Source organism: Pteropus vampyrus, unplaced genomic scaffold, assembly GCF_000151845.1.
Source record: "Pteropus vampyrus isolate Shadow unplaced genomic scaffold, Pvam_2.0 Scaffold310, whole genome shotgun sequence".
Classification (NCBI taxonomy): domain Eukaryota; kingdom Metazoa; phylum Chordata; class Mammalia; order Chiroptera; family Pteropodidae; genus Pteropus; species Pteropus vampyrus.
This window is the reverse complement of record NW_011889091.1, coordinates 1,684,131-1,711,456: the sequence shown is the minus strand read 5'-3', so window position 1 is coordinate 1,711,456 and position 27,326 is coordinate 1,684,131. Positions and strand designations below refer to the sequence as shown.

Here is a 27,326-nt window from a genome sequence, read left to right as displayed (position 1 = left end):
TTAAATAGCTGCTCCTCTTAGAGATGTACCAAAGAATGACTTTTTATTCATAAAAATAACTTTTTCATATGTTTTAGGGGGATGTCAGGCTGGTAAATGATTTGCAACAGATGAATTTTTGTGTTTTATTTAAAAATTCCATGTTGAAATAAGAATAGGATTGTGTGGTAAAATATAGGTATCTTCTGATATTAAATTATTTGGAAGAGTTAGTAACTGGTCATAGGGCTTTCTCAGGCTCTGATCTAAAGATGAATAGCCAAGAGTAGTGATAGCAGTCGTTCAAAATGCAGCTAACTCAACACCTTAGGTTGCAAAGATAACCTTTGAAACAGAAACCCAAATCTCTGTGATTTTGAGCTATGACCAGCCAGACCTTGCTGACCCTAGGTCAGGCTTCCCAGCCCCTTTCATTTGGTGTTACTTTAGTAAATTTCAAAATTTGCTTCAGCAAACCTGGAGGAGAGAGTGGGAATCATTCATAAATTAGGAATCAAGTAGAATTAAGTGATCAGCGGTCCTGAAATGCCTTAGATTGTAAGCCACAGTCTTCCTTTGTGGATGAGCAAGGGCTGAGGTACTTAGATGGGAGGAGCCTAAACAGGGTATGTGGGTCAAATTTAAGCTTGGAACTGCGAGAAAATCCCATTAGAGGAATGCTTTCAAAATGCCACCAAGAAAACAAAAGTCTGATCTCCAAGATCAAGTAACCTGACAGTTTGTTTTGACCCCACTGCATAGTTTCTGTCTTTAATGGAGCATCTAAACTAATTTCAAAGCCATACTTTTTCATCCATGTGTTAGTGTCCATTCGATAACACTACCACCTTTTCCCCTTCTTGCCCATTAATTAGAACATTGAAAGTGACTCATTTTTTTTTTAATTAGTTTTCTTGTAAAGATGAGGGGGAAAAATTTGCCTGGTTGGTGCTCAGTAAGTATTTGTGAATAAAAAAGTGAATGAATAATTAAGTTGTAATGCTAAACACCTATTTGGAAGCATTAAGAAGTGAGTATTTTTGGTGTACTGAAAACAGTGATTGAAAGGCATTGATTTTCACTGTGTCCCCAGTTTTCTTTTCCTATCCTTCTGGTTTATCTGACCTTTTCTGCCCACGCACAGGTGGATCTTCATGAGTGCCTGTGTACGCGCATGAAAACATACACACACACACTGAAATATAAACAGTTTAGAGTACAGAAGGGCAATGATTTCCCCTTGCCATCAATGCTGCAGGTAATCTATTGCATTAATCAGCCAGCCAGTGGGAAATGCATGGGGAGTGATTATACTATCATACACAATACAATCAGCATGAAGCACTTGTCAAGACCAATACATCAAAGTTTAATTCAGTAATAGAATGAATTAGAATAAAATGAAACATTCTGTTCTCCAAGAAACTCAGTACCCATCACAGGTTCTTTCTGAACTTCATACAGTAGTCAGTGCATTAGAAATTGTTTTTATGACTAAAATTGCAGGTCTCATAGGATAGAATACTACAAGCCCTTTTCCTTGCTATTCTTGTACAACCATAGTGCTAGTGTTTACTTGATCATCAATAGTCTATAATCATAACCATTGGTAAATTCGATTATTTTTGGTAGAGCTGCTGATTATCTTTGGTCCTAAACTGTTTCTCCATGGTAAGTGAAAGGAAAGTTGTTGTATTAGTGGCTCAGGGAAGCATTTATCCATAAGTATGGTCGGTGGACAGTGGAGTGCCTTACCAGAATAGCAGATAAATTAATAAGAACCTACTGTTTACAGTGCCCTATGGTAGGCACTGCTATTGGGGAGCTTATACTCTAGTTAGAAAACAGAATGAGTAAGTGAAAAATAAAAAAAAAACAGCCCAAGACAGCCTAAGACAATCAAAGAAGTGAGGTTATATAAGGTAACATGTGTTTCAGAAAATTTTGAGACTAGATCTAATACATTTCATATTATAAGTCACTATTCTGTGTCATTATGTAATATATAGTCAAAAGTAATTCTTTACCACACTTAACCAAGCATGTTTTATTTTCAAAAGGGAATATAAAGAACAGAATTATTAGAGCCAGACACTAAGAATGGATTCTTATCCTCGTATTTACTAGCTGTATAGCCCTGGACAGGTCCCTTATCTGAGATAGAACATCGGTTTCCTTATCTGTAGAAATGAGCGTAATGTGGATTCTTGAAGCCTAAAATAAGGTAATTTAGATAATGCACACTACTTTCTCATTCCAAGAGTCTTTTATCTATGTTGGGAAAGTGAATTCAGTGGGAAGCTTGTGGGAGAGAGGCATCCTGAAGACCTAAAGAGTATTTGCAGAAATAGATTTATATATATAGACTTGGAGTCAACACTGTTGGACAAATCATGGAACTGTTTGTGAAGACAGCTTAATTAAGCAGCCAGCTCAGAGTACATGGAAAATGTGTTTGAAGATTACCACAGTTCACATTCTTTCTCACTAACTTTTGTCTCTCAGAATAAGACATTGTCTGTCATGGTGACTTTTTTCCTTTCTGATTTTTTCTGTCCTTCCTACCTTCCCTCCTTCGAAAGTGAGAAGGGCGGTGAGTGGTGGAGGAGCTGGCTCTGGTCATTTCCTATAGAATCAGGTGCCCGATGAGGGAGATCAGGCTGGTTGTGATGAATATTGCTTGTTGACGTGACAGCACTGACAAACCAGATGGGATGGGAAGACTGCATCTTAGATGGGGGCCACAGGTTTACCCAAAAGGAACATTATCCAGGACACCAGTGAACTGTTTTGGAGTACCTGTGGTTTATTTTATTTCTTGACAACAAAAAGATAGTTACTCTACTTTATTCTTTTCTCAGAGCCTGGTTAAATGATAACCGTATGCCCCTTTGCTGAGGGTTTAGCCCTGCAACTAAGTGATCTCAAAAACTTTCTCTTTATAGTATCCCTGAGGTTTTATTTTCAAAATTTCCCAGAGTCATTTTAGTGAATTAGATGATAGCATATCAAATTTAAAGTAAGGAGAATATTTTTACCAGTTAAACTTAATTTCCAAACATGGCTGGCTGAATTATTAAGACTGGATTGTACTGAGAACATACTATAATTAGGGTCATGGTTTTCGTGTGTCTGACCCAAGAAATTTTGTGACTGTAGTTTTGTTAGCACAACTAATTATGCCAGTGATCTCCTATGTGTGACTGCAATTAGGCATTTCATGGCCTTTAAATAAGTATAATTAGTTAATTGGATCATGCATGAAATTCTAGCCTCTTATAATAGCCTCTGAGAACAAAAATAAATATGCTAAATATTGCAAATTGTTTTATAACTGTGGAACCCTGAGAAATACCAAAAGTGATTGTGTTACTTGGCCTGCTATTTCATAGGAATGAACATATTAAAAAGTAGAAATTAAACTTTCCATGCATAGAACAGTTGTTATTCTCCACCTTTGAGACAAAAGAAAGGAATTCACTGACCTTTCTTATTTTCACCTTTAGAGAAGGTGATGTGGCCCTGCTCCTCTGCTCCCTCTTCCCCTGGCCACTTCCTCTGTGCTCTGTCCATCTAGCAAACAGGGAGAAGAGCAACATTTATCAAATATTCCAAAGTGTTTTTATAGAAAATGTGTAGCTTTTACATACTGAATTAATTTGTATATTTACAAAAAACCATGAAGTAGAAGGAACTTTAAAAACAAATTTTATTGACTGTGGGTGTAAGCAATAGATATAGAATGGCCAGCTGATTTATTCAGTCACAGGTCATAATGCTCCACCCAGCAGGCAAAGAGCACACTCTGTCACACATAAGTACATTATCCCAGAAATGCTGACGCAACTGCAGTCTAACAGACCTCATAGTACATTATCATATTTTCAGAGAAAACAGATCTCTTCTGACTTGAATAATCAATCTTGAATTGTAAGTTGAGCCTTTGATTGTTTATCTGCTGTTTTAATCTACAGTGAAATTACTTATTTGCTATGCCTGTCAGCCCTGAAAAATGCAGTTTTCTTTTTTTAATTAGGCTCTTTTTAGATGGACCTGTGTAGGTTTTTATTGGATATGTTTTCTATACATGTGAGAGATATGTTCTGAGTACATAAGGACACATGGTTAAAATACAGAGTTTGTTAGCTGTGTCATACTTTTAGACAGTACTATTATCATTTGTATTATACTGCTAAAATACGAGGACGGGAATGATAATTCTGTCAAAAGACTAAAATCATTAATATAAGAATTCTCATACGCATACCTGCACATACGAATCCTAATTTATAGAAATACTTTCCGACCACATAGCTAGGTAGAAGGCTAAACACCATGATGTTTAAGAATATTGGTTGAGGGGAGAATGTGGGTCTGGTAACAAATCCTGGCTCTCATCTTTAATAGCAACTCAACCTTTATACTCCTCTCTATACTTTGGGTTTCTTATCTGTAAAAAGTTTTTTAGTGAGGGTGAAATACATTAATATATGTAAAATACTTTGCACAGTGTTAGTATGAGGTAAATATTCAATAAATGGCAGCAAATATTGTCAGGTAGATAAGTAAAGATGCCATTCACTTTTAGAAATATGTTAGCTGAAGTAGATAGAGAGCGATCTTTGTACCCTGAAGACAGACATTTTAAAACTTTAAATGTTGACTCTAATTAGAAACTTAACATGTGTAACCTGATATTGTTAGTATTTTCCTTGAAGGGATAAAAAAATTAGCATACAAACCAGCATTTAATATTGTGTTAGATACCTTTTATGCTGTTAAGTTTTCATAATGACTTATTTGGTTTTTGCTTGACTTGCAGCTCTTCCCATATAGTGAGTGATTTATTTGGATTTGACTTTTTTTTAACTAACAGCATTCTCATAGTCATTGATAATATCTTGGTTTTCCATTGTGTAATCTAGCAGATTTATAATTTTTCCTGATAATTGTGATAGATTAAAGATGACCGCAGATTCCTTGCTGCTCTTATTGAAACTCAAGGTCTGTATTCTCTCCTCTTATATCTGGCCAATTTTTATAAATGTTTTGACCAACAGAATATGGCAGAGCACATGCCAGGCCAGTGTCTGGGCACAAGCCTTAAGTAACTGGAAGTGTTTACTTCCTGTCTCTTAGAAGGGTCTATCCTGAGGCCCTGAGTTTCTATAAAAGAAGCCTAGCTACCCTGACTGAGGCTGACTAAAAGATGTTTCTAACTAAAAGACATGCTGTGAGGAAGCCCAGGCTGTCCATGGAGAGAAGTCCTGTTGGGGCAGAGGGAAGAGTAAAGAGGAGAGAGAGAAGTTTTGACCTACAGAATCATGAAGTGCAGTCAAACAATGTTGAAATAAGCCAGTAAGTTCAGGGTAGTTTTCTGCATAGTAATAGATAACCAGGACAGTGGTTATATATCTGACAATACTCCATGCTTCTCCTAATGGTTATTTTTCAAATGCCACATGTCTTTACCAGTGTAGAATATACTAATATATGAAAAGGAAGTTCTGTTATTTCAATGAACTTTACCCCCATGTTGGACTAAGTCGGATGTTTGTCAAAATTGAATCTTTATTATTAGGAAATAGTGTAACATGATCCTAGAGGATTCTGCAGCTCCATTTTATATTAGTTTTTGTTTAACAACTATTCTTCCTCACCTTCATATTCTCATACCAAATGTCACTTGGTTTGACTTCTGGCTTTTTCCCCCTCCAGTAATAAGAATTTGGGTACTGATAACTTTTAATTTTGAGTTCCTATAGAATAAGACTGTGGAACCCAGAGTGTTGAAACTAAAAAGGGAGGCAGAGTGGATGGTAGACTAGAAGTTTAGGCCAAGATGCTAAGGCGGATGTGATGGGGAGACTGAAGGAAGAGTCTGCACAGGCTTCAGTACTGTACTCTTTGTCCACCCTTTCTCATTAAGTCACCATGGACAGAGGAAATGTTATGTAACCCTGTAGGGTTGGGAACGAGAGCAAGAAAACCAGAAGTGCCTCCTCCATATGGGTAGATATGGATGAAATTATCCAAAGCATCTTGGACCTCTAAGTGACTCTCTGACCCTGGATGGGGCCTGGGAGGCTAGAGACGACAATATCTATGGAAAAACAAAACATATTTGAAAGCTTATTAAAGCCAAAGGGGAAAGGGGAGACTAAAATCTGTTCCTATCCAAAATCAAAGAATCACTTGCAATCTGACCCCTCCAAACTTATTTTAATCTTTGACTCTCGATTTCTTCAACATCGAAGTCTTTCTACACATGTGTTTGCAGGAGTGTACCTTTTGGAACTGGGTGAACTTCACAGTTTTCAGAACACTTCTGCATATATTATCTTGCTTAAGCCTAAACAGCCCTACGAAGTAGGTAGGAATTATTATCCCTATAGTTTAAATAGTGAACTGCTGCTACAGGGAGTCTAAATGGGCTTGCTCAACTTCTTGGGGCTGGTAATCCATATCTTTCCAGATCAGAGCTCGTTGATCAAACATATATTCTAGTTAGAAATGTAAAGCAGTGGGTATGTGAGGTGGGGCAAAATGGTGGTGATTTGTCCATCTAAATGTTTGATGGAAAAGACTAGCCTTCAGGGCATGTGGAATTCATCAATTTTTGTTACCTACATTTGCTGGGAATCTGGGTGCTTATCCACTGGCACTATTTTTTGGTGGAATGCAAAAGTAAGCAAAAAGGCCTTTGTGATGTTTTGTCTTCTTCCTCAGTGTGATTCTGCCTGTGTTCTCTGACTGTTTGGTCAGTGAAAAGACACTGATTTAATATTAATAAAAAAGCTTTTTATTCAGTATTTATGATTGTATTCATGGTACTAAAAGTTCTATGCAAACCAACAGATACAGCTTCCGTTCACATAACTTAAAACAAAGTTAATTCTTCGGCCATCATATTTTGGTGATGAAATTAACATTTACCAAGGCTCACTTACATATTAGTAGATTGGAAGCATTCACCATGTGCAGAGAATGCTTTTTTCCCCTTCTTCCCAGAGAAGTTCCTTTCCTAGTTTTGGCTTACTTTGGCTTGTACGTTGCAGTGCATCTTTTTGCTGAAATCACTGAGTGTAGATTAGGTAGAGTAGTGGAAAAGAGAGCAAAAGCATGCTAGATGGTGGAGAAAAGCTAGACTAGAGCTAAAATGTGCCATGGATAATTCAGAAACCGAATGATGCATACACCAGTGATTCGTTTTGAGGCATTGAAGCTGGGAAAGCAATGTAAAGGTATTGAATTCATTTTCATTGTAATTCATAGCAAATAATTAAGCATCCTTTGTGAAAGAACCAGTAATATCTTTCCAGATGCCAGGTCCTTTGCTAGGTGCTAGCAATGGTAAGTTCTCACTGAGTTCTCTGTCCTGTTTTTGTTTGGGTCCTTAAAAGGGTTAATATTTCCAAGAGACAAAGGAATGAAGTGTTTGATCATCAAAGAGCTTTATTTTTAAAGCTACAGATGTTTCAGGCATGTGTTGGAAGGGAAGGAAAAGAGATCAGTGCCCAGAGTGGAACTTTGAAATGATAAAATTTGGAGAAGGACTTACTCAATTTTGTTAACTTGATTATTAAGGCTAATGACAGCTTTTGTATTGGTGACTGTTAAGATAAAAGACCATATCTATTATAGCTCTGAACTTGCATCTAACATTAAGAACATCCTTTCATCCTTGTATAACCTTTTTTTTTCCTACTTTTATAAATGGTACTCTTTTTTTGGTAAATTTTGATCTCTAATTGTTTAATAACATTTTAACATAGAGATGTACAGTTAGCTTTTTGCTTTGAACTTGTATCATATGACCTTGCTAAGCTTATTAGTTCTAGGTGCTTTTTTGTAGGTTAGTTGTCTGCAAATAGAGGCTGTTTTATTTTTTCCCCTCCAGTCTATGCCATTAACCTCCTTTACTTGCTTTATCGGCTGGCTAGAACTGCCAGTGTGCTGTTGAATAGGAGTGGTAAGAGCATACATAAATCTTTGCCTTGTTTCGGTGTCATGGGAAAAACATTCAGTTTTTTGCCATTATTATGTTAACTGTTTTTGCTAACACCTTTTATCAGGTTAAATAAATCTGTTCCTAGTTTGCTAAGAGTTTTATTTATTATGAAGAGATGTTAAATTTTGTTACTTGATTTTTCTGCATCAATCGAAATGGTCATATGCTTTGTCTTCCTTATTCTGGTAATACTGATTGATTTTTAATGTTGAACCAGCCTTGCATTCCTAAGATAAACCCTATTTGGTTGTGGTGTATTTTCTTTTATATATATTTCTTAATTAGATTTGCTGATATTTTGTCAAGGTGTTTTACTTCTCTCTTCAGGAAGGATGTTGATTTGTAATTGCATTTACTTGTAATGTCTTTATCTAGTGTTGATATCAGGGTAATTCTGGCCTCATAACATGAGTTGGAAACCATTCTCTTCTCTTTTGTTTTCTGGTAGATATTGTGTAGAATTGGTATTATTTCTTTCTTAAATGTTTGGTAGAATTTTTCAGGGAAACAGCTGGATCTGCATTTAGAGATTTTTAACTGTAGATTTAATTTTTTAAGTAAATTTATGACTGTTCAAGTTATTATTTCTTCCTAAGTAAACTTTGGTAGTTTGTAATTTTTAAGGAATCTGTCCTTTTTATCTCCGTTGTAGAATTAATGGGCGCAAAGTTGTTCATAGTATACCCATATGAGCCTTTTAGTACATCTAGGATCTGTAATGATATGCCGTCTTTTATTCCTGAAACTTCTCGTTTGTCTTTTTTTTCCATTCAGTTTGGCTATAGCTTTATTGATTTTATTGATCTTTTTAAAAAACCACCTTTTAGGTTCATTGACTTTTGGCGGGGGGCAGTTTTCAATTTAATTGATTTTTCATCTGTCATTGCTTGCCTTCAATTTGCTTTGGCTTTGATTGCTCTCTCTCTTTTTTGGGTTTTTTTTTTTTTTGTTTTTTTTTGATGTGTATTTTTATTTTTTTTTTCTTTTTTTTTTTTTTCCTTTTTGCGTTTTTTATTCTATATTTTTCTCTAAACTTTTTAGCTGTAGATCACAAATTTTGATATTTGTATATTCAGTACAAAATATTTTTTCCCTTGTGACTTATTTTTTTATTCATGAGTTAATTAGAAATTTGTTATTTAATTCCTAGATATTTGAGAATTTCCCAAATATCCTCTCGTTACTAATTTCTAATTTGATTTTATTACACCAAAGAATATACTTTGTATGATTTCACTTCTTTCGAATTTATTAAAGTTTGCTTTATGGTCCAGAATATGGACTATCTAGATGAATGTTCTTTGTGCATTTTAAAAAGAGTAGGATTTTGTTTTGTTTTTCTTCAATTAATGTTTATTGCAGTGTTCTATAAATGCTAATTTGATTAAGTTGGTTTGATAGTGTTGGTTAAGTATTCTTAATCCTTTCTAATTGTCTATCTATTTGCTCTGTTAGTTATTGAGAGAGGTGTATTGAAGTCTCCAGATACGATTATGGATTTGGAGAACTGATCCTTCTATCATGTTATGTTCACTTTATCCCTTAAGTTTTTGTCTGATATTAATATGACCATTCCTGCATTATTTTGAAAATGTTTGCATGGTATAGCTTTTCCATCCTTTTCCATTTAATATATGCCATTATATTTAAAGTGTGTTTCTTTTACACAGCATAAAGTTGGGTCTTGATTTTTAATCTGAGTTACCATCTCTTTTAATTGGTATGTTTAGACTATTTACATTTAATATAATTATTGATGTGGTTAAATTTAGGTCTACCATTTAATCATTTGTTTTCTATTTATCTTCTCTGTTTTTATTATTGTTCTCTCTCTTCTGCCTTCTCAATATTTTAGATTTTTTAGTATTTCATTTTAATATATTGTCCTTTTTGTTTGTATCTCCTTGTACTTTTTAATGGTTTCAGTATTATAATAATCATATCTAGCCTTAAACAGTCTACTTTGTGTTAATATTTTGCCACTTTAAGTAGCATGTAGAGTCTAACAACCATATGGGTCCCTTTACTCTCCCTCCTTCATGTTAGTTTTCATGTGTATTACATCTACATGCATTTAAAACACCATAAAGCAGTGTTTAGATTTTTGCTTTCAATGGCCATACTTATTTTAAAGAACTTAAAAGGACAAAATTAGTCTGTTCTATTTACTTGAGTATTTATTATTTTAATAGCTCTTCCTTTATTTCTGTAGTTCCAAGTTTCCCTCTGGTATTATTTATTTTCAGCCCGAAGAACTTCCTTTAACTTTTCTTCTAGATCAGGTCTCTTGACAACAAATGCTGTTAATTTTCCCTGATCTGAGAATGCCTTTATTTCAACATCATTTCTGAAAGGTATTTTTGCTAGCTATAGAATTCTAGGTTGACACTTCAGTTTCTTTTAACAATTTAAAGATAATATTCCACTGTCTTCCGTTCTCTATGATTTTTGTTGAGAAATCTCTAATTTATTTGAGTCATTCTTCTATACGTGGTATTTCATTTTTCTCTGATTGCTTTCAAGGTTTTCCTCTTTATCTTCGGTTTTCAGTGATTTGATTATGATATTTGGGCGTGATTTTCTTTGAGTTTACCCTTTTTGTGGTTAACTGAGTTTCTTGGATCTATAAATTCATCTCTTTCTCCAAAGTTGGGAAGGTTTGAGTCATTATTTCTTCAAAAATTTTCTGCATCTCTGTCTCATCTTCTGGGGTTCCAGTGACACAAATGTTAGACCTTTTGCTGTGTTCCTACGTGTCTTTAACGCTCTGTTCATTTTCTTTTGATTATTTCTCTCTATTCTTCAGATGAGATAATTTATATCTTCAAGTCCACTGACTTTTCCCTCCATCATGTCTATTCTGCTATTGATTCCATCCATTGAATTTTTTATTTTAGATAGTTTTTTTCAATTCTAAAATTTCCACTTAGTTCTTGTTTATAGTTCGTATTTCACTTCTTTCAATAGTGTTTACCTTCATTTCATGAAGCACAGTTATAATAATTGCTATATAAAGTCGCTGACTGATCATTCTAACATCTGGTTCATCTTGGTTGGCATCTCTTGATTGTTTTTTCTCTTGAGAATTGATCACATTTTTCTCTTTCTTTGTAAGCCAAGTAATTTTGGATCCTGGACATTTTGAATACTGTGTTGTGAGAGTCTGGGTCCTATTAAAATCCTCTGGAGAATTTTTTGTTTTTTAAAATGTATAATCAACCAGGGTAGATTCAGAACATAAGATCTGTTTCACCATCTTCGGGTGACGATGTCAGTAAAGTTTTCAAGGCCTTGCGTGCTTCTTGGGGTCTGTCTCATGCAATTGAGATGTTACCAGGACTTGTGCCCTTTGTACACAGCATCCAGGATCCTCTCCTCTCCAGCTCCTGAGTGGGGTCCATGTCCCCTTTTCCCAGTCCTCTCACCAGCTAAATGAAGTTTCTCTCAAGTTTTTGCTGAATATGGCCTCTACAAAGTTCCCCAAATGGGGCTAATCTTATGTCCAAGCCAGGAGAGAAAAGAGGGGGAAATAACAGGAAATCACCCCCATATGGCTTGCTTCTTCAAGTTTTATTTTCTCAGTCTGCCCGCTGTTGTTTACTTTTCAGAGTCCTCACATTGCTGCTTTTTGTATTTTGTTCAAAGATTTGGTTATAATCATCGAGAGAAAATAAGCTGTATTGGGCTTACTCTATCTTGACTGATCACATTTTGTTTTCATTTGGTATTTAAATATATAGAAATGTAAATTATAAATATCTGATCTGTGGTTTAGATAGATTGTGGTCACTTTTATTTCCTATTGGTAAACGTTGTTTGATATTTAAAATATCACATTTTCTAATTGAAGAAGCTTGCTAATTTTAAATGTGGAAGAATGTGAAGCATCTCATTTGGACAGACAGAACATAAACAATGATCATTCCTATCTTTATTATTCACTTTACTAATACAACTGATTAAAATACACACAGACCCAAACATATACATACCTTTTCAGAGAAAAAGTGTTGTGAATGGCTTTGAAGTGCTGGTATCTGTCTTGTTTTGAAATTAGTAAAATAGAACTTGAACTTTTAAAACTTGTAAAATATTTGCTTGAATTAGCTACTTCTTCGAAGTCTGTAGAAAGGAATAATAAATTTTATCAGTATCTTAATTCAGATTATGAGTTATGCCCCCTAAATTCATTATAGCTTTTCCTTTGAGAAACAAGTGAAATTTTGAATTAATTTTTAGTAATATCATTCACATAAAGACATAAATTTGGTGACTTCATTTATATATAAAGATAAGTACCTGATTAAATCATTTAGAGAAGTATGTTAAAGTGAATTTTATTTTTAAAAGATTATTAAGTCTACGGCCATGCCACCCTGAACGTGCCCAATCGCATATGATCTCGGAAGCCTAGCAGGGTCGGGCCTGGTTAGTGTTTGGATGGGAGACCACCTAGGAATACTAGGTGCTGTAGGTGTTTAAAAAAATTTAAAGAAATAAGACTATTGATACCGTAGATATGCAAGCTAATTAATAAACATAATAAAGTTTGAAATACCTATAAGGAAACTAGGACGTTGTTTATTCATGTTTGTTATATGCTTTTATGGTTTTGTGTAAAGGTCATCTGAGAAGGACATTTAATTTTTGTGCAGTAGGACCATTTAGAGAAGTTTGTTGCAGTATCCATATATAAAATCTGTTTGTAAATTAAAATGGCATATTGGACCTTAGGATTGTATTCTTTATTGACTTCTTTGTCTAAAATGTCACACAAGTAGGAAGGTGATTGCAATAAGCATTTTAAGTACCTTTCATCTTATGTGTAACAATCTTTGGATCTTTGGTTCAAATTCAGGCTCTGTTGTCCTCTTTCCATTAAACTAGGCATGAGAGTTGTGGCTTAATTAAGGAGAGAACTGAGTTATAAAAATTGTAGACTTGGGTCCATTTCGAAATGGTTTAAAATTTATTATTAGCTATTAGAATTGAACATTTTAATAATTTTTTAAAAATTTACTTCCCTCTCTCCCTTTAAATTAGGTGCTCTGTGGATGTGTATAGTTTTAAATCCCCACTGCAAGTTGGAGCAGAAGGCTAGTTGGCTAAAACAGCTGAAAAAGTGGAACAGTGTTGATGTCTGTCCATGGGAAGATGGAAATCATGGTAGTGAATTACCCAATTTAACCAATGCTCTGCCTCAGGGTGCAAATGCCAACCAAGGTGAGTCCACAGTAATATTTTGCTCACTTTGTATCTACCTAATTGTGCATATATGTTTATAATAGTAACTAACAATATATATGGGAAAATAATTTTTCCCACTTACGAATTTACTATAATTCAAGGGCTTAATATGTTTTGACTGTGTGTGTGTTTGTGTGTGTGTTTTCATTTTTACCTGAGACCTTTGTGTGCTTTTTTCATATTCTCAGAATACAGATGGATGTAATACTTATATGTATTAATATGTGTTATTTAAAATTATATGTTATATAAAATTTCCTATTAACTATTTAGTTTTTTTTTAATTTAAAAAATCATGGAATAGGGTGGTCATTTTTTATAAAACAAAATATTGAGAGACTTGAGGAGCTGTGTGTTTTTCTCTCTTTAGGTCAATTCATATTTGGACTACTGTGTAATTTGTAATTTAATCAATTAATAATTCTTACTTTTGGTATGTATCAAGTGAACATTTTATGATGGTCTGGAAGGGCATGGAATGCTGTTGGTATTTGGACTAGGAAAATTCTTTATTGCGCATGCTTGTCTAGCATACTTGTTCCCACCTCCGTAGGCTAATAATGTTCTCCAGTCTTTGGGACAACTAAGAAATGTATCTAGACATTTCCAAATGTCCTCTTAAAAACCTCTGTTTCTTGTTTTTATCATGTTTTTTGTTTTTTGTTTTTGTTTTTGTTTTTGTTTTCAGCTTCTTTCTATCTTTTGGATCTACCCATTTAGCCTAAGTCCCTCTCATCTTTTAAAAAATAAATCTTTCCTTGGTCTCACTTTCCCTTCCGGCTACTACAGGATTTTCTCCTCTCTTTCAGAACCAAATCCATAAAATAGTTAACTCTTGCAAATAAAAATTTCATTCACTAATGTATGTCATTCTTTTTGTGTGATTTTGTGCTGTTGCTACCTCTTTGTGAGAAAACTTGAAAGATTTTGAGGTTATGATGGAAGGTGAGAGTTAAATGACATCAGAAGGATCCAGAATCAAGACTGTCATTCACTATGTGCTGGCCCTATATGGAGTCAGTACTCCTGGAAAGAGCTGGACAGTGTGCTGTGTGTGAATGCGATGTTAGCATAGTGTTTTCAGTCTCTACAAAGAATATTATGTGTATTACTCCATAGGGATTTGCCCACTCAAAAAGAAATTTTAGGGCTTTGGAAAGATGATCGTCTGGCTCTGCTTTGTCTAGAGATCCTTGCTTGGGAAATCAGTATTTGAAATCTGTCATACTTTTATTGCCCGTGATGATTTTATTTAATAACTTAAAAGAAAATAAATGTACCCTTTATGCCCCACATTCTTTTCCAGAGCTCAGAATTTTCAAGTTTAGTCATTCAACATTTATTGTCTTGCATTGCTAGGAAGGAGTATGCCTATATCTACATAGGCAATATCTTTACTCTTTTATTCTTTATATTCGGAGGTTACTGTGTATTTCACTCCCCAACTGCTTTTTGGGACCACCATCCTAACATTTTACACTTGACTTTTACTCGCCACTTGGTTACTTTCCCCTTGGTTAAACAGGAATATGTCATAGGCTTTAGAAAGTGGCCCAGCTTCCTGATGAAATAATTCATTTTATTTATGGTTTGGCCCAGGGGTGTGAAGTCAGGACATAGCTTCTGAGGGCAATATTTATAGCTGTTGTGTGTAAAGGCACCAGGCTCCTGCTTTTAGCAGAGTACCCACATCCTCCAGAAGGACTGTCAGAAGAGCCATCCCTACAGAAGGGCTCCGGTGCTCAGCCTGCACTGCTTCTATTGGAGAGCTGAGCAAGTTGCTAGGGGAGAGCCAGCTATAACCAGCAGAGCCCAGCAGCCATGCCATTGCAGCTGGGTGGGGTGTGCATGTGGTATAGACCACGGGCAGAATTGCATTTTTTGGCACATTAAAGTGAATGTGAAGGGCAAATCAGGCCCTGTCTTTGCTGAGATTATTTGTTAGAATTCATTAACAAAAACAATAACAGAATCCACATCCTTTGAAAGAATATATATTTTTTATTTTTTAAATATACCAGAATGATAGCCGATTGTTTGTTTTAATTTTTTGATAAAAGAACTGATTTATCCCTTTTACTTTTCTGAATTGCCCAAATTTTCTTTAATCAGCCTGTATTATATTTATATACTTTATTAAAATTTTTACAAGTCTCTTTTTTATGTAAAAAAATTAATGTTTCTTTTTTCCACATTATTGCAAAAATTTTTAAAAAACAGACATCTGATATAAAAATTGACCATAATTTTGACACCTAATCAAACCCACTTTTTGTTTGTATCTTTTTAGTCATTGTATATATAATAATTATTTTTTTATGTTTCCCATGTTATTATAGAGCTTTATATCCTACATTTTCATTTAAATATTTCATTAGTATTTAGCATTTTTGTTACAGTTCGTTTTATTGTTCTCTTAGAGCTAATGACTATTGAAAGCCTGGTGTGTGTTCTGTACCTTTCTCTGTACCCATATAATCATGTGCAAATATGTGAAAAGTTAAGGTTTTTATTTTTTTTAAGTGGAATCTTATTCTACAGCTTGCTTTTGTTATTGAAACCACAGCCAGCACACAGTCAACAGGTAGAACTCCTCATCTTCTAAGACATGCATAACAGAGACTCTTTTAAAGTCTCCTTTTAGTTTTAAATTCTATGATCTAATCTAAACAAAAGAAATGAAATGACGAAGTCACTTAAAAATGTGTGAGATTTAGTCTTTGTAATATTCGATTGATTGACTATGAGAAGTCTTATTGCATAGGAGTATATTTATTCTGCTCAGCCAAAAGCACAAATATGTTCAAAAAGCCCTTAAACACAGGGCCCGCTCTTCTCATTTGCAAGGTGTACATTTGTCTACTGCTAGCAAGGAGTCTGGGCAGGGGCCAAAACAGATATACCCGTGTTTATACTTCTCAGATTATATCATTTATGCATTTTGATATGTCCGCCATTCACATACAGATACCTAAATCGACCTGAGACCAAGCTGAAGTAATGTCTTTCTGTTAAAGAAATAGCTGAATTTGGAATGAGGATATCTGTGTTTTGATCTTGATTGCCATTGTCTGGCTTTGTGACCTTGGCAAGTCTCTTTACTTTTTATTTTCAATTCCATCAGCAGAATAGAGAGCTTGAACTAGATGAGTTCTCAGAACTCTTCTCGATTCTGTTGTTTTTGGTTTTTATGATTTCCTTTGTGTCTGTGCTTAGTCAAAGCTCCATTGACAGGAAGATGTTACTTTATCAACTAGGAAGCTTCAGATATTCCTTCTCATTTAATTAAGCTTCAGAACAGTGAGGGGTGGTACTTGAGCTAAGTAAAGTATGCATAAATAAAAATAGTTTGTTTCCCTGGTTTTCAGTTGAGGCTCATTAAGGTTTGTGCCACAGCTGAAAGGTAAGTCTAGAGTGGGGACCCAGGGGGTGGGAATGCAGGGAGAATTTGAACCGTGTGATCCAGAGGAACTGAATAATCCCTGGAGTTGGGGTGAGACTATCCTTTATTCCCCAAACATTTCTTTTCTTCGTCAGGTCCTGAAACTTGAACCCTCTTCGGAGTGTATGCTTCTGCTCTTTTGTGATGCCCCGGCATACACTATGCTGGGGACATCACACCAGTCATGGAACCTGCACAGGAGTCAGGAGGCAGCCTGTAGGGGCAAGGTAAGTGCGCTGGTTTGTTTTGTAGCTATGTTGTGTGGCTTTGTGAAATGTTAAATATATGCATTTATGCCCTTTGGGATATAAAGTGGCATTTAATCATTATATCCCAAGAAGCATAATAGTTTAATTGTGCAAAACCGCACAATATAGTTAAAAAATACAACCAAAAGCACAACCCTTATGCATATCTTTAAAGGCTGATTGCATCTTCCTGAAAGGTTCCATGGCTGGTGTCGCATCTCTTGCATAGTGTTTGTGAGAGCTGTTGATCCCATCAGGGCAGCCCACCACAGCACCTCAGAAGTGGGGAGCAGTGAGTTTTCATGTGATTCTTTTTTGTGCCGAGTGCCTCCTTTGAGTGTATTTGGCATGGAAACTAGACTTGACAATTTATTTTTTTTGCAGGATGCCTTTAACCTTAGCTTTGATGGCTGCAGAGTGTTTGTGTTTGGTTATAAAACAAGTGAGTGAATGGTGGCTCTTTGGGCTGACTTGCCTCCTAGTACTTAGGACATGAGAGTATTCACCCTTCATCCTTCTGCTTAGGGGGTGCAGGACAATGTGTGTGGGTGTGCTCATGAACATCTGGCCACAGAGTGGTATGATTGCTATATTTACATGTGAATAATGGCTGACATGGCTTTTTGAATTGTGGAAAAAACAGATTCATCGAACAGGCCACATCGGACAGTGTTCACCCGAGCCATCGAGGCATGCGATCTCCACTGGCAAGATAGCCATTTGCAGCACATTATCAGCAGTGACCTATACACCAACTACTGTTACCATGACGACACTGAAAACTCCCTTTTTGACTCCCGTGGGTGGCCCCTCTGGCATGGTAAGTGGCCAAACCGGAAAGACATTTCCATGACTTACTTCTTTGTTTCGTTTCTATAGCATTATTGGAGTGGGAGGAGGAGAGCTGAGGGATTCAATGGGAGATGGATGAATGCTTGGCAATAGGAGCTGAGTATTTCATTCAAATCCAAGTTCAGAAATGATTTCTTGTGTCTTTTTTAATAGTATTTTAGGGGGAAACATGTTACTATTTAGTCTTGTTTTGTAGATATAATCAACGCTGGTAACTCTGTCCCCTTAACTTTCTGTTTTAGAACATGTTCCTACAGCCTGTGCAAGAGTGGATGCATTACGTTCTCATGGGTACCCCAGAGAAGCACTGAGACTAGCAATAGCTATTGTTAACACGTTAAGACGACAGCAACAGAAACAGTTGGAAATGTTCCGAACTCAAAAAAAAGGTGAATGTGAAGGAGTTTGTTTCCATTGGAATGGGATTCCTGGTGATGACATCACTAGGTTTTGTGTTCTTCTGGGAGAGACGGCTTTTAAATTAGGGTGATGGAGATGGCTATAGTCACCACTCATTTGAAATATTCAATAGCTGACGTGCAAGAAATTTTAGGCATTGTTTTCTGGTTGAATTTTTTTAAGAAATAAGGTGGGGGTTTTTTGTTTTTGTTTTTTTTTTAAGTTTCTTAGTTTAATTTTTTAAGGGAGCCAATTTTTTTTTTATTGTTTGAGTAACTATTTAATATGTCTAAATTATCTAAAATGCTAGTTAGCCAAATATTTTGTGAAAGTGCATCATAATTCTTAACAGTAAAGGTTCTGGGGAATAGACTGCCTGTGTTTGACCTTAGGCAATGCCTTGCCGTCTCTGACTTGGATTCCTCATCTGTCGAATGGGGCTCAATTGAGGACCTATCAGAGTTGTTGAGATAATTAAACTCAATTCTTTTAAAGCACTTAACGCAGGGCCTGGCGTATTGAGTAAGCACTCTAAAATTTTTTGGTTATAATAATTCATGCATAAGGACATGATATTTATTTAAAGTGACCAGAACAGAACTCCTTGGAGTTTTCAAATTCTGTAAATAACATTTGATGAACTTTCAACCAACAAGACACATTTAACTTCTTTATCTCAGTTAATCTTTTAAATTTTAAATTAGCATTACTGAGTAATAGTAATTGCAGAAGTTTGTTATACACGCAAGGCTCTGATCAGAAAAAAAAAAAATATGTATTCCTTTTCTGATTAATCCATACACTCTTGCTCCTTCATAACTATGATCTGTGTTTATTTGGTAGGATTGTTTTTACTCTCTATTTCAAAGAGTTTTAGTTGCTGTGGTTTTTCGGTTTGGGGTTTTTTTGGGGTTTTTGTTTTGTTTTGTTTTGTTTTGGCTTTTTGTTACTACGTTTTCGTTTCTAATCCTTGGGCGATTATATGCACACCACCTAGAGTACAGCTAAAAATGATCAAAAGTTGTTGAAATAGGCTGGAGGTTGAACTGAGTGGTTTTTTTTGTAACTTTTAATATCCTCTGTATTGGAAGTACTAATAAAATATTAACTAACATTATCATTTATATGATGAAAGTAAATTCCAAAGGTAAAATTTGAACCAAAGAAAGGAGGAGCTCAGATGCGATTGGTATGTGATATTCCTGATAATCATGACTTTGTCCAATTCTTCATGTTCTTCATATCATCACTAGTTACCAGATGTGTTTTCTCAAATTCCCCTTGTTCTAAACACACACCATATATGGCCAGAGGTATTTACTCCTGGAAAGTATAAAGGATAATAATATTCAAGCTAAGAGAGAGTGAACACTTTTTATACTATAAAAAGAGAGCTAGTTCATGATGATGATTATCTGATCTTTAAAAATCGTATCATAACCTTTACCAAGAAGCGTTTTTAAAATGAGTTTAGTAAAAATGTTGCAATATCTAAGAAATGTAAAGTGTAAAATGTTAGAATACATGTTTAATTAGGCTCCTTTGATGATCTTTGAGGCCACTCTTACACACATTTCTCTTTTATCCTGGGAGCAATGAAAACTTTTGTTTCAGATTATTCTTAAGTATTACTAGGATTACATATCTATACCTTTATCTTTCCCTATTTTTTTTGTTCGTCCATATTTAAAGAATATGTTTTTCATAGCTGTTATAATTCTAAATTGCCATACCAGCTATTTGTTATGCAGCCAAGATTAGTAAATGAAATATCTTGTACATTTTTAATACTATGTGGCATATGTCAGCTTCTTTTTTTTAAATTGAGATATGATTTACATATATTATTTTCAGGTGTGTAACATAATGATTTAATATTTCTGTATTTCAGAATAATCACCACAGTAAGTCTAGTTAACATCTGTCACACATAGAGTTAAAAAAAATTTTCTTGTGATGAGAAACTTTTAGGATCTCTTCACTTACCGCACCTTTCAGATATGTGCTACAATGTTATTAACGACAGTCACCATGCCGTCCATTACATTCTGTGACTTATTTTATAATTAGAATTTTATATCTTTTGACCACCTTCACCTATTTCACCCACCTTCCATCTCTGGCAACTACCAGTCTTTTCTCTGTATCTAGGAGTTTAATTTTTTTAGGTTCTACATATAAGTGAGATTATAGGGTATTTGTCTTTCTGTGTCTGACTTATTTCACTTAGCTCAACTTCTTGATTCTGAAAAAAAACTGTATTCTGATTTTTATTTCTCCCATTTCTCTGTGTGTGTGTGTGTTTTGTTTGTTATTATTTGTTTTACTAATTTTTGTGAGAAATGAAAGAGGACACAGAGGAAATACTTTGTAAAATTTTTCCTGTTTCCATTCCTTTACAATAGATTTATTTGTATAAGCACAACACTTACCTTCACCATATATCTACGAATATATATATATATGTATTTTTCTCCCATCAAACATACATATTTGGTTGTTCTCAAGACTAATGCTCAAGTTTCTTTTTTTTTTTTTTTCATTTTTTCGTACTGTTATATATATGAAAGCCAGTGACAGAAACCAAAAGGAAAGCTCTTTCCAAGGAATGTAGGACCCAATTTTTACAAATTTTAATACATTATACTGGGCTATGCCTCATTTCTATGTACTGATAGTTGACAGTCCAAAACCAGAAGTCGTCTAAAGGAGTGTTAGATTCATGGAATGGCTCTTTGGCTATCTCCAAGCCAATTTTTTTCCTGTATATTTTATATTACATATAGATTTTATTATGTTTTCCTTTAATAAGGAGCTGTTATTTATTACTTTAGTAAACACTTAGATGTAAAATATTGCATTATTTACAACAGAATATATCTTAAAATATTTGCAGCCTTTTTCAGCACTCTGTAGTTTAACTTAAGAACTTGAAAATGCTAACATTCTGAAGAAAATGTAAAGGATGTGTTTCATCCAAATTATATGTTATCTTCTGCTGTAATTCTTCTTTATGGCCAAAGTCCTCTCTTAAATGGCTTATCCATGATAAGGAAGACTTTCATAAGGATATTGGGGAGTAATTTAATAATATAGGGGAGTCAAAGTCTGACCCAAGCTACAGCTGCCCTCTGGTCTCCAGTTTAGATGATCTATTGAGCACTGACACTGAGAGTATCTTCACAATAGAGTTGTAGAGTTTACCCAGTGGTAACTTCAGAGGGCCTTTTTAGTCTTATCTAATGCCACTCCTAGGAAGTGGGCTTCTCAGGTGAAAATTTGGAATTTGTTTTTCCTTATTCAACATAATTTAATAGTGTGAAAAGTAATGTTAACTCAGTAGTACCCTGGACACATGAATTAAATAGATGTTTGGGAGTTTTCCTGGGAAGCTAGTACCATTTATATTGATTTACAGGTGAACTTTTAGAACTCAAAATAGTTCACAAGTTGGGGATATGTATATCTTTGTTTTTTAATTAAATTCAGTATTAATTTTGTCAGGATGCTGCTATTAAATGGTAAAGCCTCTCTTCTCTTTACATCTTTCTCTCTCTCAATTCCCCTTCTTTATACAGAGCTACCCCATAAAAGCATAACCTCGATAACCAATTTGGAGGGCTGGGTTGGACACCCGCTAGACCCTGTGGGCACTCTTTTCAGCAGCCTTATGGAAGCCTGCCACATGGATGATGAAAGCTTCCCTGGGTTCTCAGATTTTACAGGTAAAATCATCAACATTTGTCTCATATGCCTTTTTTTTCCTAAACCCTGAATGGCATTGGTCTTAGAGTCAGCGGTTGACAGCATGTGTGAAGAACTTAAGAATATTCGTTCCCTTCTAGTCAGTGATTCTGCATCTAAGAATTTATCTACGTTCATGACTGTTTTCCAGCATCAAGATAGAGAATAAGAATGTGCATCATGTGGGAGGGAAGGATTGTCCCTTTGTTGCTCCCATGGCTGAGTGCGCTCAGAGGATTAATTATCTTGCTCCTCCATATTTTCTCATGTGGTGATTGCCTTCATTAATTATGGGTGACCCAAAACTCTGTCGGGTGAAAGGTGTGACTTGCGCTTTCCTTGCGAGTTTGATGGTTGCAGTTTGTCACATTTTCTAATAGAAATACCTTAACAGAGATAAGAGAATGCTCAGAGTCATTACTCTTATGATAACTGATGACTCTTTGATGACAAAAAGGACCTTGAAATTGGGTTACGTGTTTTGTGTTCTCTACTGTCTTCATTATAAATTTTAACACTATGATAAAAGTATGGAAACTTATAATGCCAGGCTTTTAAAAATTGATAACTGTTGCAGTCATCATTTAATTTTATACTTGTTTAATTAAAATTTTTTTCCACTCTTAAGTATTCTTAGTATCTTTTTAGATTTATAGTTTTCTTTGGTGATTGATTATCAATGGGAGAAAAATATTTGTAATATTCTGTCCCACAAAACACACATTTAGTCATTTGTGGCCATTTGTTAAAAGATATTAGGAAACTGTGCCCTTTAACCTAAGAAATATGTTTTTTGGCCTCTTGGAATTAAGTCAGTAATTCATATTTATAAGTCTTGGATAAGATAAACATTTGTACCTACAGAAGTAGTTTCTGAACTCTGATTTTTCTGCATTTTACAGAGAATATGGGACAGTGCAAGTCTCTGGAATACCAGCATCTACCTGCACACAAATTCTTAGAAGAAGGGGAATCCTATTTAACGCTAGCTGTGGAAGTAGCCCTGATCGGGCTGGGACAGCAGCGTATCATGCCTGATGGGCTGTACACACAAGAGAAGGTTTGCCGGAATGAGGAGCAGCTCATTTCCAAGCTTCAGGAAATTGAATTGGATGACACACTGGTGAAAATTTTTCGCAAGCAAGCAGTCTTCCTATTAGAAGGTAGTTTGATGAAAAAAAAAGTTTCCCACTTGTTTAGCCAGTTGTATTAAGGCACTATTAAATGCATTTAATATGGTAGTTATTCTGATTGGTATAGTCATAGGTGTATTTATTATCCAAAAATAGTATCACTTAATAAAAAAGTGGAGATGTTTAGGTTTGTGTCATTTGATTTAGGTGACCGTGTAGGATAGCCCCATTAGCTACAGGCTCTGAAAAGAACTGTATTTTGGCCATGTTGTTCCTGAGATAAATGCAAATTTGATATTTAGTGAGCTATTGCTGATAGCCTTGTTCCTCTTTGCTTGATCAATTAAGTAATAAAATGAAAATTGGTTGGCATTCCTCTGAATTATTGGCAGTTACATGATGTCTAGGTTTTGAATATGTCATTTGCACATGCTACCAAAGATTTGAAGGCTGCAGGAGTGAATTTCCACTGTGTTGATTAATCATTTGAGAATTCATTAGATATAGATTCACCAAGTTAAAGTTTCATAGACTCTCCAAGGTAATGTCTTAATTTTATTTTATTTTTATAAAGTCAGGAGCTAAAGGGCCTAACAAATTTTGGCTGGCATTATTTTAAAAAAAATTTTTCTCGAAAAGAATAAGTACAATTAGTATGGTAACCTAATCTTTTGCATAAATTTAGGTGATGTCTAATTGATAAAATTGCTTCTATCGCTCAAGTACATATATGTTATTATTGTGTGATTCTCTGTGATTGATAGGCTCATAAAGTGTGGTATCTTCATCTAATATTCAGAACTGTTATATATATTTTAGGGAAAATAGCATTTCAGAACTTTTTTATCTTTGCAAAGCTAATGACCTATTTGAAAGAAAATATTTTCACCAAGTACATTATACATTTATGTGTTTTAGAAATGCGTTTTAAAGGGAAAATGTTCTTTATAATGTAATTAATTTTGATAAAAATTTCTAGTATTAATATTTTTAAGCACTCTACTGAAGTGGTTTTTTTCCTTCTAAACATAAAAATCCATCTTGGCACATTTCAGGTGATCTTGATTCTTTCATTACTGTTTTCTTTTAGTTCTTCTCATAATTCCCTTTGATATAAGCAGAATTATTAGCCACAACTTTTTTTTATGTTGTCACTGGCTCTCAGTACTGACTTTTGGTTTCCATCATATTGAAGGTGGGAAGAGGGTGTGTGCTTTTCCGAGTTGATGCATCTGATATGTTTATCATTTTCCTTTTTAAATGTCTTCATGTTCATTATTCATGAATATTTTTTAACTTTGTCCTAGTTTTTGATTAGTCTATACCTCCCCCATTAAACATTTTTATGAGATCTGTGCCTGATGAAGAGTGTTGTTGACTCATCCCAGCCTTTGTTCCTTCCTGTCCCCGCTAAGCCTGCGAAGAGCGGGCAGTACAGGACAGGAAGCAGTCCAAGGGGAAAGCCAAGGGACCATTTCTGTAAACTCCAGAAGATAAGCACTCCATGATTGAATTGACTGCACTGGGACACCAAGTTCTTCATGCTTTTGCACTCTGTGCATTTCAGGGGCAAATTAATTAGACTCAGGTACCTGAAGAAGAGGAAGCAGTAACCCTGTATTGTTGCTGAGTGTTAATCACTTCTGGCCACAATGTTAGCATACTGGATCAATTGGCATATTGGAAAAGTACTTCTGGGGATCTTAGTACCAAATTTCAGTCTTTTATTATTTAGTATACTAGAGTTCAGGAATTTTATTGATTATTAATTCACAAATAATTATGCGATACCTGACTGAATGTTTTGCTTAATGGGAGGTGTCATAGCAAAATGTTGATTGTGTATCCTGGCTTTTTCTCTGCATAGTACAAAAAGGTAGTTTGATCATTTAAGGGAAACAATGGAATAAAATGGAGAAGAAATGAAGAAGATAATCTACAAATTTGCTATAATTAGTCCTTAAGTAAAATAGTTAGTATCTTAGTCTATTGATGCTGCCATAGCAAAATACCACAGACTGGATGGCTTAAACAATAGAAATTTATTTCTCACAGAGGGTGGAAAGTCCAAGGTCAGGGTGCTAGCTGATTCAGTTTCTGGTGAGGGCCCTCTTCCTGGCTTGTAGATGGCTGCCTTTAGAGAGAGAATGTTGCAGGAACTAGCTCTCTGATGTCTCTTCTTATAAAGACACTAATCCTATTGGATCAGGGCCCTACCTTATGGCCTCATTTAACTTTCATTACCTCCATAAAGGCCCTATCTTCAAATACAGTTACATTGGAAGTTGGGGCTTCAGCCCACTAAGTTGGGGTAGGAGATGCAAACATTCAGTCCATAATAATAACCTAAATAATTTGGCCTCGTCGTATGAACTAAAGGTGGAACTATACTGCTATATCAACTTTCAAAGAATGTCAGATCACTCAAACATTTTAAAATATCTTAAAGACAAGGAAAAAAGATTAATATATTTGGTAAAATTAGAAATCTAGGATGGATTTTAGTTTGCCTAGGTAAAAAAAATAAGTGATTTACTATATAATTTTCAAAGCACTTAAATAATGAACAATTCAAAAATACTAACCAAAAAATAAAACAAATTTAAAATAACCTCTATTAAAATGATCTATAATGTATAATGTCCTACCCCATGCTCAGTTCAGTAACTCTTCTCACCATTTCTTCTGCACTGCATTTCTTACATTCTAAACTCTTCGCCAGACTGATTTTTCTCAAGGAAAACAAATGCATTATGTGCTTTGAGCAATAGTGTCATGGTTCATAATTCTAGAAATCATGACAGAGATGTTACTCAGAGGTGACATGGAAACTAATTTATTAAACACTTTACAGTAACTAAACTTCAAAGTACCTAAGTGGAAAGTAGTTGAACTAACCACTGTGGTTTCCTTTCAAAATTTATTTAAAGTCTGTATCGCCCTTCTTAGGGCAGCATTCAGAGAGCACATAGGGGAAGTCAGCTCTGCCACCATGTCTGTCAAAACTTACTAAGAAATGAATTTTGACAGCTTAAATGTAATTTTCCTTTTAAAATTGGTCTTTTGGAGCCCCATATGTGGTAGATTTCCAGTTACTTTAAATTCTTTTTTTTTTTTTCTTTTGCCTACGGTGAGTATCAAATGGGTAACTACTCTTTTATTATTAATCACTTTCTGAGAATTAATATTCATTTCTACTTATTAGAAGCAACAATGTTTAAAGTCTTTATATAGGGATTTGTGGTTCAGAATCCTCCCCAACTCCATCCCCTGAGGCAGAGCTCTTGTTTTCTGGAAACCTGACTTGTCTGTTCCCCTAAGACTGATTGGGTCCAGGAGCAGGTTCCAAAGTTAAGCTACAGAGTCATCTGTGCATTTGAAAATCTGGATGCTCAGATATACACGTTGAGAGAGGATGCTTCTTGAATTCAGTGAAGTTTTATGCTTTTCTCTGAAGCAGTTGTAGTGTGAAAAGGCTCTGCCCCTTAGTTCTTAGTTCTGTGATTCTTGTTTTAGCTATGGTACAGTTAGGGGATTGTTCCTGAAGTAAATGCGATATTGGATACTATATCCTGTAGAATCATTTTTGACTAAGAATTTGTATTCCTTTCTACCATGTCACTTAGATTACATTCTTAACCAGATTAACTTGTATATGTTATAAGTTTACATAAAAATTTTAAGATATACTTTACAAGAAGTCTTAGTTCCTTTTTTAGGAATGTAAAATGTGTATGCTCTCTTCCCACAGCCGGACCATATAGTGGTTTAGGCGAAATAATCCATCGGGAGAGCGTTCCAATGCACACATTTGCCAAGTATCTCTTCACCTCTCTCCTACCTCATGATGCTGAATTGGCATACAAAATTGCACTGAGAGCAATGCGGTACGTATTCACAGCCCAGCCGGGCAGACGCAATCCAAATTCCCCACTGGGAGAAATGGCTGTTAACTGATTTCTCATTCATTCATGTTTCTTGTAGGCAGCAGAAAATCTAAAGAACCTATTTATTTATATGCCTTGGACTGTCATGGTGATGGTTTGTTCATTGGCTTGTTTGGTTTCTGTTTTAAAGTAAATGAGGAATCATATCCTTGACTGCTGTCATATTCATGCTTATGGTGGCTTTTTCCTAGTTTTTCTTGAAGCTAGAGTTCGGAAATACAGAACAGTCTTAGGTCAAGTTTAACCACATGGCAGCAACAGTTAAAACCTTCCTAAATTAATTGCTTTGAAAAAATTAGATTTTTGAAACTGCTAAATAGTATA

The 27,326-nt window shown here is 35.0% G+C and overlaps 1 protein-coding gene and 1 pseudogene across 1 annotated transcript in view; both read left to right on the top strand.

The window, feature by feature from the left end:
- Nucleotides 1–27,326, top strand: part of ZSWIM6 (zinc finger SWIM-type containing 6) — a 172,313-nt gene that overhangs the window by 132,705 nt on the left and 12,282 nt on the right. Inside the window, exons 6-11 of the mRNA XM_011377361.2 lie at nucleotides 13,034–13,213; nucleotides 17,571–17,747; nucleotides 18,022–18,168; nucleotides 21,757–21,903; nucleotides 22,825–23,085; nucleotides 26,807–26,942. Of these exons, the coding sequence (XP_011375663.1) occupies nucleotides 13,034–13,213; nucleotides 17,571–17,747; nucleotides 18,022–18,168; nucleotides 21,757–21,903; nucleotides 22,825–23,085; nucleotides 26,807–26,942 (1,048 nt within the window). The remainder of the gene's footprint in view (nucleotides 1–13,033; nucleotides 13,214–17,570; nucleotides 17,748–18,021; nucleotides 18,169–21,756; nucleotides 21,904–22,824; nucleotides 23,086–26,806; nucleotides 26,943–27,326) is intronic.
- LOC111730374 lies at nucleotides 12,349–12,467 on the top strand (annotated as a pseudogene).